This window comes from Rana temporaria, chromosome 6 (assembly GCF_905171775.1).
Source record: "Rana temporaria chromosome 6, aRanTem1.1, whole genome shotgun sequence".
In the NCBI taxonomy this organism is placed as follows: domain Eukaryota; kingdom Metazoa; phylum Chordata; class Amphibia; order Anura; family Ranidae; genus Rana; species Rana temporaria.
The window spans coordinates 8,065,544-8,080,154 of NC_053494.1; the positions used below are offsets into that span (position 1 = coordinate 8,065,544).

A 14,611-nucleotide genomic window follows, 5' to 3' on the forward strand; every position below is an offset into this window, starting at 1 on the left:
TATATTATAGGTGGGTTGATCTAAATGGATTACCGATCATTACAGTGGGTGTTTAATATATTTCAGTCCCCAGCATTCCCCCCCCCCCCATCTCCAAATTTTAGTTTTATAACCTATTGATCTTGTTAGGTTGATTATTTTTCCACCACTTTAACAACCAAGTTGTCCAATAAAAGCAACATAAGTGAAAAGTGGCAATATAGTCCCATCACACGTGGGAAGAACCTGGAGGGCCTCATCTTTTTAGAACTTGCGCTTTCTTTTTGTGATGATACAGGGGTGGGGACACACCATATACTATTGCCAGAGGTGATTTACATTGGTCTCCTTTTTAAACAATAAAACTTCTGTAACTGCTAAAGTGTTGGCTGGAATATTTTTTTTTTTTTTTTTACTTAGTGGTTGTGAAGGTTCCCGTAAAAAAATGTCATACTTGCCTCCACTGTGCAGCTTGTTTGTCAGAGTGGCCCAATCATCCTGTTCTGGGGTCCCACGGCGTCTCTCTCGGCTCCTCCCCACAATAGAATAACCCCCTCTGGGAAGCTCTCTCCCGAGAGGGTTACCTTGTGTGCGCGCTCTTGTGTCCTACACACGGCGCCCATAGCCGCCGAGTGTATGACTTGGCCCCGTCGCCCGTGTCATTGAATTTGATTGACAGCAGCAGGAGCCAATGGCTGCGCTGCTATCAATCTATCCAATGAAGGGCCGAGAAGCCATGGAGAGAGTGACACGGGATCGCGCCCATGGAAATTCAGGGCTTGGGTAAGTAAAATTGGGGGGCCAAACACTGCAAGGTGTTTTTTCACCTTAATGCATAGGATGCATTAAGGCGAAAAAACATGTAGCTTTACAACCCCTTTAAGTCAATTTAAAGCTATAGGCCCGATCAAAGACTTCCCTGTCCCATGGGGTGACAACTCTGCTGAGCAATTTGACTTCACAAGGAAGCGTTGTGAACCTGTTACAGGAAATGGGAAAATTATCGATCTACTAGCAAAATCAACAGATAATAAAACTGTTCCTGGGGGGTGGGGAAAAACACGCTGCCCTGTTAATACTTATGACAGATGATCATATACTCAACACATGCTTTAAAATGCAACAAAGGCTCCATTTGACCTGCTTTGCCTGTATGTAGGACCTGTTGCACCCAAATAAATGCAAAACGGGTCAACAGCGACCTCAGAGCTGTCAACCCAGAAAGCATGGCAAGCTGCAGACTTGTGTTTGACGTACACTTTAGGATTTATGTAGATGGGCATTTTTCTAAAGACTTCAGCCTTCGGAGTAAAGTGTTTACTTTTACTTTCCAGTGCAGTGTTCACTAGAATTTCTAGTGAATTGTTTGAATGTATTAGATGGACAAGGTCTTTGTTTAGATGTTTAAGTACAGAATAAAAATTACTGTTCTAGGTTCGAGGGCCAATTTTTTTTGGTTGTATTTTGTGAACCTGTCATTAAAATCTGCTTTCTTATAACATCTGAGTTTGTAATTTTTGTGTGTGTTATGAGAATGGTAAACCTTTTTGAATTAACTGCATTTAGGCAGTATTCCTAACCATGAAGTGCAAGACACGGGCACCGTTGATCATAGATCCTGGGTTATATGCAGTCATCTTTAGGTTGTGGTGAAGCCCATATAACCCCCACTCGCACCAATTTTTTTTGCTAGTGTCTTTAGGTGATGAACAACCAGGCAGGTGGTGTTTTTTTTCTTATTTTTTCTGGTTGCTTTCCTCATTCTACCTAGAAGACAGATTCCTTGCTGATTTTTGCCCTAAGATATCGCTCCTCCTGAATGCAGCTAAAGCCACAGTGGTTACCTCCTGTAGTTTCTGGGTCAGTGCCCACCCACAGAAGACACTGGGTCAGCCTGTGACACTAACCCTTGGTACAGAGTTGCATTAAGCTGCAGGTTGCTCTTCAAGTTTAGAACAGTGACAATTTACATCAGTGTGATCCCTGAAGATGCCTTCTTGGACAAGGGGCATGGCCTCCTAAAGCAGGGAGTGCCCACCTAAAGGTACTCCCCTGAGAAATGGTCCAAAGCCCTGGTGTAGTCAGTCTGGGGATATGCCCCCTCCTTGTGGGGTACCCCCTTCCTCAATACCCCAATGCCATTCCTGGCAGTAAGTAGCCCTTCCTCAATACCCCAATCCCATTCCTGGGAGTAGTTCATGGGCCCCAGGTTCTTGCTTCCATAGCACAGAGGGGTGGGCAATATGAGATGTAAGGCAGGAGCAGTATCACAAGGTGGCTGCCATGCTGCGCCATGACCATTGTTGGGGTAATCTCACGAGACTGGTTTGGGCAGGCAGTAGCTTGCACTGTGTGCATTATCCTGGATGGCTGCACAGCATTGTAGCGTGAATAGGACACATCAAATGTATAATAAGGTCAGTCATTGGACTTGGTCCACAGAACACAGTTGGTTATACAGTATGAGGTTTCTTTTTCTGTGGGGGTCTTTATGTCAATACCCCTCCAAGGAATATAATTTTTTTGGATGTTTTGAGTTTGTTTTGCTTTATTATAGTCAGTGTTAATTTAGTCGACTAAATTAATACTATTTTAGTCGACTAAAATAGGACTAAACAATTGAGATATCAAAAATATGACTAAAACTAAATTGATATTTGACTTCAAAATTAAAACTGGTCTGTAGTGCATGTTCATACCTCAATACTATAAATAATAACATATTCGATTTTCCATTGCAGCAGTATATAATGAGTTTGGAAATTGTAGTTAATTACACTAATTCGATTTTAGATGACTAAAACAGGACATTTTAGTAGACTAAAATGTACTGGAGATTTAGTCGACTAAAACAATTGCAGAAGACTAAAATGCCATTTTGGTCCTAAGGCTAAGACTAAAGCCCCGTACACATGACTGGTTTTCCTGCCAGGAAAACTGCCAAGAGGGCTTTTGGCTGGGAAAACCGGACGTGTGTATGCTTCCTTTGCAGTTTTCCCGTCAAAACAGCCGGGAATCCCGGCGGGAAAATAAAAAACCTGCGCTCTCTTTTCCCGTCGGGATTCCCGGCGTGTTTTTTTCGCCAGATCTACTACTTTTCTATGGGAAACGTTGCGAGGCAGTGCCGATGGAACATACACACGGCCGGGATTCCCGGCCAAAGCTCCATGGCAGTTTTCTTGCCGGGTTCTCGGCTTTCCCCTCGGTTTTCTCGGCCAAAATTTTTACCACCAAGAAAACCAAGCGTGTACAGGGCTTCAAACTAAATCAAAATTTGCTGCCAAAATTAACACTGATTGCAGGACAAGGTGTTGGAAGTGTGAACCTCGTCTTCCCTCTGGGATATTACCATTCCTCCTCTGCACCATCGGCCTATACCTACGACTCTCTGATTTAAAGTGATTGTAAGGCTTTGTGTATTTTGGCTCTTGTGACTCCTGCTCGCATCAGATAACCCCCTAGGAGAAGCGCTCTCCCGGGGGGGTTCCATGCAGGCGCGCTCCCGAGTCCTACATTTGCGTGCATAGACATGAATGCTGGTCTTGACCCCGCCCCCGCGTCATTGATTTTGACAGCAGCGGGAGCCAATGGCTGCGCTGCTATTAATCTATCCAATCAAGAGCCGGGGCCCCATGCAGAGAGGGAGAGCGCGTCTCCGCCGAGAGAATGAAAGGGCTCAGGTAAGTAAAAAGGTAAAAGCGCGCATTTTACCGCGATTTCGAATTCGCAGCAGTGTGAACCTAGGCTCATACAGCTTTCAACATGTATAGGATCTGCTGAGGAAGCCTATTGACGAAACGCGTATAGTTCCACACCAACGACTCCTGTACTGGGCCCCATCTATGCAAAAATCCTCACTATATTCATATATGTGTTGGATTGTACCGGGCCATTTTTGTTACAGGTTTCAGCACACTCAGATCTTTCCCCCAACATACAAGGGGGGGGGGGGTGTGCAGCCTATTCTGTCTGATTTATATTTGGGTTTCAAATGTTTTTATGCTATGGCATTTTTACTCGATTAAGGTTAATAAACGTTTTTATTTTTCTATATTTTTGGAGTACTCATTTCCTTTATTTGGGGTTAAAAGTGGCAACCAATGAAGTCCATTCAACATTGTTCTTTTGCTCTTTACATACGTAATTTTGGATGTGGTGCCACAACAAACGTGGTGGGTCTCAATTTGCACCACATAAATAACAATTATTTGTGTCTATGTTGATCTTCATTTTACAAGTGCGCTTAAAACACATAAATTGGGCCCAGTATTTATATTGTGGACTCTTCACCTTTTTTCCAATACACCCCATTAATGTGTTGTTTTTAAACCTTTGTACTATATACGTTTACTGAACGTTGTTTGATACCGTCCTGTTATTATTAAACTATTATATATTTTGTATCTACCATGACTACTTGTACTACTGTTGCCTAAAAAGCCCCACCCTGGGGGATCCTCCATTTTTTTCAAAACACATAAATCAATGCACTCGTGTGAATTAGCCCTATATGTTCCTGGGGAGTGCTGCTCTGTGATATGCAGGGGGGAGAGTGCTGCTCTGTGATATGCGGGGGAGGAGTGCCGCTCTGTGATATGCAGGGGGGAGTGCCGCTCTGTGATATGCGGGGGGGAGGAGTGCTGCTCTGTGATATGCGGGGGGGGAGTGCTGCTCTGTGATATGCAGGGGGGAGTGCTGCTCTGTGATATGCAGGGGGGAGTGCTGCTCTGTGATATGCAGGGGGGAGTGCTGCTCTGTGATATGCAGGGGGGAGTGCCGCTCTGTGATATGCAGGGGGGAGTGCTGCTCTGTGATATGCAGGGGGGAGTGCTGCTCTGTGATATGCAGGGGGGGAGTGCCGCTCTGTGATATGCAGGGGGGGAGTGCCGCTCTGTGATATGCAGGGGGGGAGTGCCGCTCTGTGATATGCAGGGGGGGAGTGCCGCTCTGTGATATGCAGGGGGGGAGTGCCGCTCTGTGATATGCAGGGGGGGAGTGCCGCTCTGTGATATGCAGGGGGGGAGTGCCGCTCTGTGATATGCAGGGGGGGAGTGCCGCTCTGTGATATGCAGGGGGGGAGTGCCGCTCTGTGATATGCAGGGGGGGAGTGCCGCTCTGTGATATGCAAGGGGGGAGTGCCGCTCTGTGATATGCAGGGGGGGAGTGCCGCTCTGTGATATGCAGGGGGGGAGTGCCGCTCTGTGATATGCAGGGGGGGAGTGCCGCTCTGTGATATGCAGGGGGGGAGTGCCGCTCTGTGATATGCAGGGGGGGAGTGCCGCTCTGTGATATGATGGGGGGAGTCTGTGATTGGGGAGATCTGTGGTGGAGCTTTTATTGGTGGATCTTTGATAGGGGGTCTTTGTAATGGGAGAGATCTGTGATGGGGAGCTTTGTGATTGGGGGGGAGTCTTTCATGGAGAGGAGTCTGTGAGAGAGGGGGGGGGGGGTCATGTTGATTAACTGTTTTTTGTGCGCTACAAAAAAATACTGTATTGGCGTATAACACTCACTTTTTTACCCTGAAAATAGAGGGTGAACTGTACCTGCGTGTTATACGCAGGGGCAGTGGAAAGTTGTTTTTTTCCCCTAAAAAATGTTCTCTTAAAGTTAGGGTGCGTGTTATACCCCAATAAATACGGTATGTGCAGTGTGCAAAGGTTTTTGTTTACATTTTTTTTTCAAACTATAGTCCGGCCCCCCAACAGTCTGAGGGACCTTGAACTGGCCCCCTGTTTAAAAAGTTTGAGGACCCCTGCTCTAGAGTGTTAGAATAAAATATATAATGTTTGGAGGTTTTAAGTAATTTTCTAGCCAAAAAAAAAACAGTTTAGTCTTGTAAACGCCAAATCTGAAATACACCCAAGGTCCTTAAGTGGTTAAATAACCAACATTATAATTACCTGCACTGTGCATTGGTTTTGTACAGAAAAGCCCAGATCCTCCTCCTCTCGGATCCCCCTTCAGCACTCCTGGCCCCTTCTTCCTGCCCAGAGAAGAGTAAGCAGTCTGGAAGCACCTGAGCAGGCTCGCTACCAAGCGTGTCCATTCACACACACAGCCGCGGCTTGGCTCTGCCCCCTCTCTCTCCTGATTAACTCAGTGGCTCTGATTGACAGCAGCAGGAGCCATTGCACTCAAGCACATCGCTGGATCAAGATGGGGTTCAGGTATTAGGGGGGCCGCTGCACATAGAATTTTTTTTGCCTTCATGCATGGTAGACCTTGAGCCTTTAGAAGAACTTGGTATCTACTTAACGTAATCCAATCTTATTTTACCCAAAAAATTGGTAAAATATTGAATTTGTGGCACTGAAGTTAATTTTGGTGTATTTTATTCCTGAAAAGTATGCTTTTAAATATAACTGCACAACTAACTTGCAGCACCACAATGAAGCAGTCTCTGCTTTCAGAAAAAACATACTTTGGGGGGATTACAGTTATTTCTTGCAAAGAAATGTGTGTAAATAAATGCCCCGGTAGACAAGTGGTTAAACTTGATAAATTCTTCATTACAGAGCCTAAGGAGATTTGGATCGTTGGGAACTCTATAATATCACGTGCTGTTCAGCTAGCAAGGAATCGTCCACATGGAACGAACTTGGGGTTTGAAGAGAAATTATTTAGGGTTCGTTGGTTTAGCCGGGCCAATATGGAATGGGTTGACTTGTGGCCTGAAATGGGCCAGTTAACTGCATCATTGGGGTACCCAAGAGTCGTAGTCATCCATCTAGGAAGCAAGGAACTCCCAGTTCGGAATGTAACCAAGTTGGTGACTTTTGTGAAAAGCGATTTTAGACGGCTCACCAAGGTTTATCCAAGTACGACATTTATCTGGTCACCATTACTTTACCGAATGACATGGAGTGGGACACCCTTTGAGGAAAAAAGATGGAAGTTTAACAAGGAAGTTAAACGTGGTGCAGCAGAGTTTGGAATCAGGGTGGCTGATCTCCGTGAACTTGAGGTGACGTCCCAATATAAAGAATGGATGGATGATGAAACCAATAGGATGGAAGATGCAAAGGAGGTGGAAGCTTTTAGTGCAGCCATTATTGATTCCATAAAGGCAATTTTCTGTATGACCGATTAGTTTGCTTAGTATAACGCATTTCACCAAGGTGTGTGGGTTTTTTTGTTTTGTTTTTTGTGTTTTTGAGCTTTAAGGGGTTGTAAGTGTACAATTTTTTTCCCTAAATAGCTTCCTTTACCTTAGCGCAGTCCTCCTTCACTTACGTCATGCTTCCATTTTGCTTTTAAATGTCCTTATTTCTTCTGAGAAATCCTCACTTCCTGTTCTTCTGTTTGTAACTCCACACAGTAATGTGAGGCTTCCTCCCTGGTGTGGAGTGTCGTGCTCGCCCCCTCCTATAGACTACAGGAGAGTTAGGGCTCTCCTGTAGTCCAAGGGAGGGGGCAAGCACGACACTCCACACCAGGGAGGAAGCCTCACATTACTGTGTGGAGTTACAGACAGAAGAACAGGAAGTGAGGATTTCTCAGAAGACATGAGGACATTTCTGGGACCCATGGCTTGTATATCTAACGATCTAAGGACGCTGGCGGCAGAGGGTAAATTTGAGGAGATTTGGCATTCCTGGTTGGCATTCCTGGTGACGGATAGATTCCTTATGTAGAGTGCAGAGGAGGGGGGGCTCAGTCAAAAAAAAGATGTACATTGGAACTTCATGTGAATATAAAAATGTTGTATAATGTATTCTAATTGAATTGCAATGTATGCCGAATAGCATATGTATGTATTAAATAAGAAAAGATAAAATAAAGTGGATTAAAAGACGCTGGCGGGGTAGTTATGGTCCTATTTGATGGGTGCTGGACGGTTGCTCTCCTTTTTCTCCCCCTTTTTCCCTCTTTATTTCCTTCTTTTTCATCTCTATCTTTCTCTCAAGAGTTCTCACATAGGTCCTCATGTCTAGGTTGTAGTACTAGCAGTAAGATGGACTTAGGATATTATGCTCTGGGACCCTTGGCCTGTGGGACTTGGGATTCCTAGGGTAAGCGCTGATTGTTTTTTTTTTTTTGTTTATATTTGGTTACACTTAGAGTTGTACCCTAGAGTCTTTCCAATTTTCTTCTTTCAATATTTCTGTTAAACACTGCATTGCATTACGTGATTGATGTGTGGGCCCTGATTGCTAATGTGTTGTGATGCTTTTGTATTGTTATATAAATCTTTTCAATAAACATATTTGAAACATAAGAAATAAAGACATTTAAAAGCAAAATGGAACGTAAGTGAAGGAGGACTGCACTATAAGGTAAAGGAAGCTATTTAGGAGATAAAAATTGTACCTTTACAACCCCTTTAACAACTGCCTACACATTTCTAATTTCTCCTGTGATGAACATCAGACAATACAACATTTCCCCCAACACTCAACCCAGCTAGTCAGCAAAAATGACAATTAAACCTTCTCCATCACTCATTGAAGGACACAGCTCCATAGATTCATATTCATTTTGTTATATTGCTTCCTACAGGAGGATTGAACCCTAAGGGAAAACAAAAAAGGGGCCAGATCCCTCTAGTGTTTCGGTCCCAACCCATAGCCCTTTTGTACTTGGTGTGGGCCCTGCATTCTGGCTGATGGAACTGAATGTGGGGTCACTAGTTTTAAGGGGTCTGTAATGGCAGTGATCTCTAAAGCTGGCCATTGATATACCGAAAGTCCTGGCCAAATTTTAATCTGTGCGTGTTCTTCTTTTTTTTAACAGAACTTGGAAGGGGGTTGGCTAGATCCTCCATCCACCTTGTTTGGATAGATGGAGAAATCTGTTAATTCTTCTTTTTCATAAAAAAAATCTATGGTCAGCTTAACAGTCTCGTGTAACATGTTGTCTCTAACTGTCTCCTACAGCATGGTTGCAGTCTCCAACTACAACTGCAGCACATTCACTGTCTCGCCATCTCCTAAAAGATGTCTGAATTTTTTGGCAATGCACCTGCTGAATGTAGGGTGTTCTCCTATGTTACTGTTGGGCCACAGTTGAGGCCCCTTATAACGCCCAAGTTGACCGCCACTGTTCTAGTGGCTACACCTCTGCACCAGCTTTATGGTTCTGTTTAGCTTCCTATCCTAAGGCAGTAGGAGGTCTGTCTCAAGCTCTGCTGCATCAAGTCTTCTTGGGTGTGGAGCTTCGACTTGACCTTCCATCGACAACTTTGTGACTTATAGATAATAAGCAATGCACATTTCATTCAATTTTGTTCCATAAGAAAGTCAAACCTCTTATGTTCTGCTTCAGCAATCTAAGTACTCAAAGTGTGGTCTCTATAACTGGTCTAGTTGTGGTGAGATAGCTAAACTTAGTCTCAGTAGCTTGGCAGACAGTGACTCGATCTCAATGACGTCCTGCAGATCGTAGAAAGCTTTAATCCAAAACTTGGGAAGATCATAACAGATGAAGATCAGATAAGTCAAAATTATTGGCAAAACCAACAACAATGCATATGTAACATGTTTTGTAATTTATTTTATGTTCTAATTGTATTTTATACTAACAGTAGTTATAAAATAAAATATCCAGTGGTTGTATGTATTATGTCACCTTCATTCTTAAATTCTTAAAATTGTTGCTTTGTACGGAATAACAATATTTCTGTCTTGTATTGTGAAAAATTTGTTAAATAAAGAATAAAATAAAATGTGTTCCTTGACATCTGAAGGATAGTGAATGTGACCTGTGTCCGGGGAGGTAGAGATGCCTTCTGATCTTCAGGTTCAACAAACTGGATAGGTGCCTTATATCTCCACATGCGTTGCATTAAAATGCATACATGTTACATTGTAAAGAAACAAGTCAACACCGCATTGTAGCGTGAATAGGACACATCAAATGTATATTAAGGTCAGTCATTGGACTTAGTTCAAAGAACACAGTTGGTTATACAGTATGAGGTTTCTTTTTCCGTGGGGGTCTTCATATGTCAATACCCCTCCCAGGAATATAATTATTTTTTTTGCTTTGCCTTATTGCAGTATAAGGTGTTGGATGTGTGAACCTCATCTTCTCTCAGGGATAATACTATTCCTCCTCTGCACCATCGGACTATTCCTTCCACTCTCTGCTTTAAAGTGATTGTAAGGCTTTGTGTATTTTTTTTTTTTTTTTAACAAACATGTCATACTTGTCTCCACTGTGCAGCTTGTTTTTCAAAAAGAGGGGGGATAGGGGTGGGACTTTAAATGAGGCATAGAGATACTACCCTCTTTTTGAACATCATTCAGGGATGGAGCTGCGACTTGCGAGGAGTGGAATGGAGTGCCTGCACAGATTTACCACCGATCAGTTTATTTATGCATTGTAATTTTTTTTACTGGCAGACCCAGTTTGAGTTGGTCTGCTTCTATTTTGGTGGTATATTGGTTTGTTGGGCAAGGTTTTTGCTCCACTCCTATTTTTCTTTTGTTTTCCAGTGCTCTCTTTTGCCACACCAACTCTAGGTAGGGGCGGGCTTTAGGATATCACCTGTCCTCTGCCTATTGATCAGCACACCTGGGCTCCCTTTCAGGAGACCTTAAATTCATAGTTAGGACCGTAGCTATACAGAGTGCCGTGTCGTGGCGCTGCGGCTTCCCAGGTATTTGCAAATGCTTGCAACTTAACCTCTGTTTTTACTTTATATCAGTTAGACAGATTTATTTGGTTTAGTTCTTTTTGGTTGACAACTTTGAGCCTAGCCACATGGTAACATTATTTTTTCCATGTTTATATTTATTTGCATATTGCTAAAATCGCATCTCATATAAAGTCCCAACCTCCCCCATTTTTGACCTGGATCCTGGTGTGCCCCAATGTCTTTGGGCTGTTTTGGGGGGGGTACCCCCCTTCTTTCTCTATCTGGGACTGGACCCCATGTAGGCTCTGGCTGTAGCTCCATGTATGGGAGTGCTCAATACATACGACATGCATATTCTCTTGTTACTGTATGAATTTTGTCAATACATCTTTCAACATGTATAGGATCTGCTGAGGAAGCCTATTGACGAAACGCGTATAGTTCCACACCAACGACTCCTGTACTGGGCCCCATCTATGCAAAAATTCTCACTATATTCATATATGTGTTAGATTGTACCGGGCCATTTTTGTTACAGGTTTCAGCACACTCAGATCTTGCCCCCAATATACAAGGGGGGTGCAGCCTATTCTGTCTGATTTATATTTGGGTTTCAAATGTTTTTATGCTATGGCATTTTTAGCCAATTAAGGTAGTTAAACGTTTTTTTATTTTTCTATATCTTTGGAGTACTCATTTCCTTTATTTGGGGTTAAAAGTGGCAACCAATGAGGTCCATTCAACATTGCTCTTTTACTCTTTACATATGTAATTTTGGATGTGGTGCCACAACATGGTGGGTCTCAATTTGCACCACATAAATAACAATTATTTGTGTCTATGTTGATTTTCATTTTACAAGTGCGCTTAAAACACATCAATCAATGCACTCGTGTGAATTGGCCCCTATATGTTGCTGGGGAGTGCTGCTCTGTGATATGCGGGGGGGGGGGGAGTGCTGCTCTGTGATATGCGGGGGGGGAGTGCTGCTCTGTGATATGCGGGGGGGGGGTGCTGCTCTGTGATATGCGGGGGGGAGTGCTGCTCTGTGATATGCGGGGGGACGGAGTGCTGCTTTGTGATATGCGGGGGGGAAGTGTTGCTCTGTGATATGCGGGGGGGATCGCTGCTCTGTGATATGCGGGGGGGCAGTGCTGCTCTGTGATATGCGGGGGGGATTGCTGCGCTGTCATATGCGGGGGGAGTTCTGCTCTGTGATATGATGGGGGGACTCTGTGATATGATGGGGGGGGAGTCTGTGATTGGGGGGATCTGTGGTGGAGCTTTTATTGGTGGATCTGTGATGGGGGGGGCTTTGTAATGGGAGAGATCTGTGATGGGGAGCTTTGTGATTGGGGGGAGTCTTTCATGGAGAGGAGTCTGTGATGGGAAGGGGGGGGGGAAGTTTATGTTGAATAACTGTTTTTTGTGCACTACAAAAAAATACTGTATTTATTGGCGTATAACACTCACCTTTTTACCCTGAAAATAGTGTTATACGCAGGGGCAGTGGAAAGTTTTTTTTTCCTGAAAATTCCCTCTTGAAGTTAGGGTGCGTGTTATACGCCTGTGCGTGTTATACCCCGATAAATACGGTATGTGCAGTGTGCAAAGGTTTGTTTACATTTTTTTTTTTCAAACTATAGTCCGGCCCCCCAACAGTCTCAGGGATCGTGAACTGGCCCCCTGTTTAAAAAGTTTGAGGACCCCTGCTCTAGAGTTAGAATAAAATATATAATGTTTGGGGGTTTTAAGTAATTTTCTAGCAAAAAAAAAACTGTTCTAGTCTTGTAAACGCCAAATCTGAAAAACACCCAAGGTCCTTAAGTGGTTAAATAACAAACATTATACTTGGCTTCACTGTGCAGTGGTTTTGTACAGAGCAGCCCAGATCCTCCTCCTCCTCGGATCCCCCTTCAGCACTCCTGGCCCCTTCCTGCCCAAAGAGTAAGCAGTCTGGAATGTGAGCACCTGAGCAGGCTCGCTACCAAGCGTGTCCATTCACACACACAGCCACGGCTTGGCTCTGCCCCCTCTCTCTCCTGATTAACTCAGTGACTCTGACAGCAGCAGGAGCCATTACACTCGTGCACATCGCTGGATCGAGATGGGGTTCAGGTATTAGGGGGGCCGCTGCACACAGAAGGTTTTTTGCCTTCATGCATGGTAGACCTTGAGCCTTTAGAAGAACTTTGTATCTATTTACTTGACGTAATCCAATCTTATTTTACCAAAAAAATGGGTAAAATATTGAATTTGTGGCACTGAAGTTAATTTTGGTGTATTTTATCCCTGAAAAGTATGATTTTGAAAATAACTGCACAACTATATTGCAGCACCACCATTTTTTTTCTCCAGGGTCTCTGCTTTCAGAAAAAACATACTTTGGGGGGATTACAGTAATTTCTTGCAAAGAAATGTGTGTAAATAAATTCCCCGGTAGACAAGTGGTTAAACTTGATAAATTCTTCATTACAGAGCCTAAGGAGATTTGGATCGTTGGGAACTCTATAATATCACGTGCTGTTGAGCTAGCAAAGAATCGTCCACATGGAACGAACTTGGGGTTTGAAGAGGAATTCTTTAGGGTTCGTTGGTTTAGCCGGGCCAATATGGAATGGCGTGGCTTGTGGCCTGAAATGAACAAGTTAACTGCAACATTGGGGTACCCAAGAGTCGTAGTCATCCATCTAGGAAGCAAGGAACTCCCAGTTCGGAATGTGACCAAGTTGGTGTCTGGTGTGAAAGGCGATTTTAAACGGCTCACCAAGGTTTATCCACATACGACATTTATCTGGGCACCATTACTTTACCGAATGACATGGAGTGGGACACCCATTGAGGAAAAAAGATTGAAGTTTAACAATGGAGTTAGATATCGTGCAGCAGAGTTTGGAGTCAGGGTGGCTGATCTCCGTGAACTTGAGGTGACGTCCCAATATAAAGAATGGATGGATGATGAAACCAATAGGAAGGAAGATAAAAAGGAGGTGGAAGCTTTTAGTGCAGCCATTATTGATTCCATAAAGGCAATTTTCAATATGACCGATGATTAGTTTGCTTAGTATAACGCATTTCACCAAGGTGTGTGGGTTTTTTTTTGTGTTTTTGAGCTTAAAGGGGTTGTAAGTGTACAATTTTTTTTCCCTAAATAGCTTCCTTTACCTTAGTGCAGTCCTCCTTCACTTACCTCATCCTTCCATTTTGCTTTTAAATGTCCTTATTTCTTCTGAGAAATCCTCACTTCCTGTTCTTCTGTCTGTAACTCCACACATTAATGTGAGGCTTCCTCCCTGGTGTGGAGTGTCGTGCTCGCCCCCTCTCTTGGACTACAGGAGAGTTAGGACACCGTCTACGTTGCAGATGGAGAAAGGAGCTGTGTGTTAGTGGGCGTCCTGACTCTCCTGTAGTCCAAGGGAGGGGGCGAGCACGACACTCCACACCAGGGAAAGCCTCTCATTACTGTGTGGAGTTACAGACAGAAGAACAGGAAGTGAGGATTTCTCAGAAGAAATAAGGACATTTCTGGGACCCATGGCTTGTATATCTAACTAATGATCTAAGGACGCTGGCGGCAGAGGGTAAATTTGAGGAGATTTGGCATTCCTGGTTGGGAGACGCGAGTGTCGCACCGCCATAACTGGTGACGGATAGATTCCTTATGTAGAGTGCAGAGGGGGTCAAAAAAAAATGTACATTGGAACTTCATGTGAATATAAAAATGTTGTATAATGTATTCTAATTGAATTGCAATGGATGCCGAATAGGCATATGTATGTATTAAATAAGAAAAGATAAAATAAAGTGGATTAAAAAAAAATAAAGACGCTGGCGGGGTAGTTATGGTCCTATTTGATGGGTTCTGGGTTGCTGGACGGTTGCTCTCCTTTTTCTCCCCCTTTTTCCCTCTTTATTTCCTTCTTTTTCACCTCTATCTTTCTCTCAAGAGTTCTCACACGGGTCCTCATGTCATGTCTAGGTTGTAGTACTAGCAGTAAGATGGACTTAGGATATTATGCTCTGGGACCCTTGGCCTGTGGGACTTGGGAT

General features: G+C 43.7%; 1 protein-coding gene across 5 annotated transcripts in view; it reads left to right on the forward strand.

Annotated features, from left to right (window-relative positions):
* Positions 1-14,611, forward strand: part of LOC120943001 (nuclear factor 7, ovary-like) — a 166,985-nt gene that overhangs the window by 110,624 nt on the left and 41,750 nt on the right. Inside the window, exon 9 of one of the 5 annotated variants that reach the window (XM_040356026.1) lies at positions 13,040-13,699. The exons of 3 other annotated variants lie outside the window; for them this stretch is intronic. In XM_040356026.1, coding sequence (XP_040211960.1) covers positions 13,040-13,617 — 578 coding nt within the window. In that variant the 3' untranslated portion in view covers positions 13,618-13,699. Of the gene's footprint in view, positions 1-6,497; positions 7,158-13,039; positions 13,700-14,611 lie in introns of those variants that run through there. One more of the 5 variants, XM_040356029.1, reaches the window with a different exon arrangement.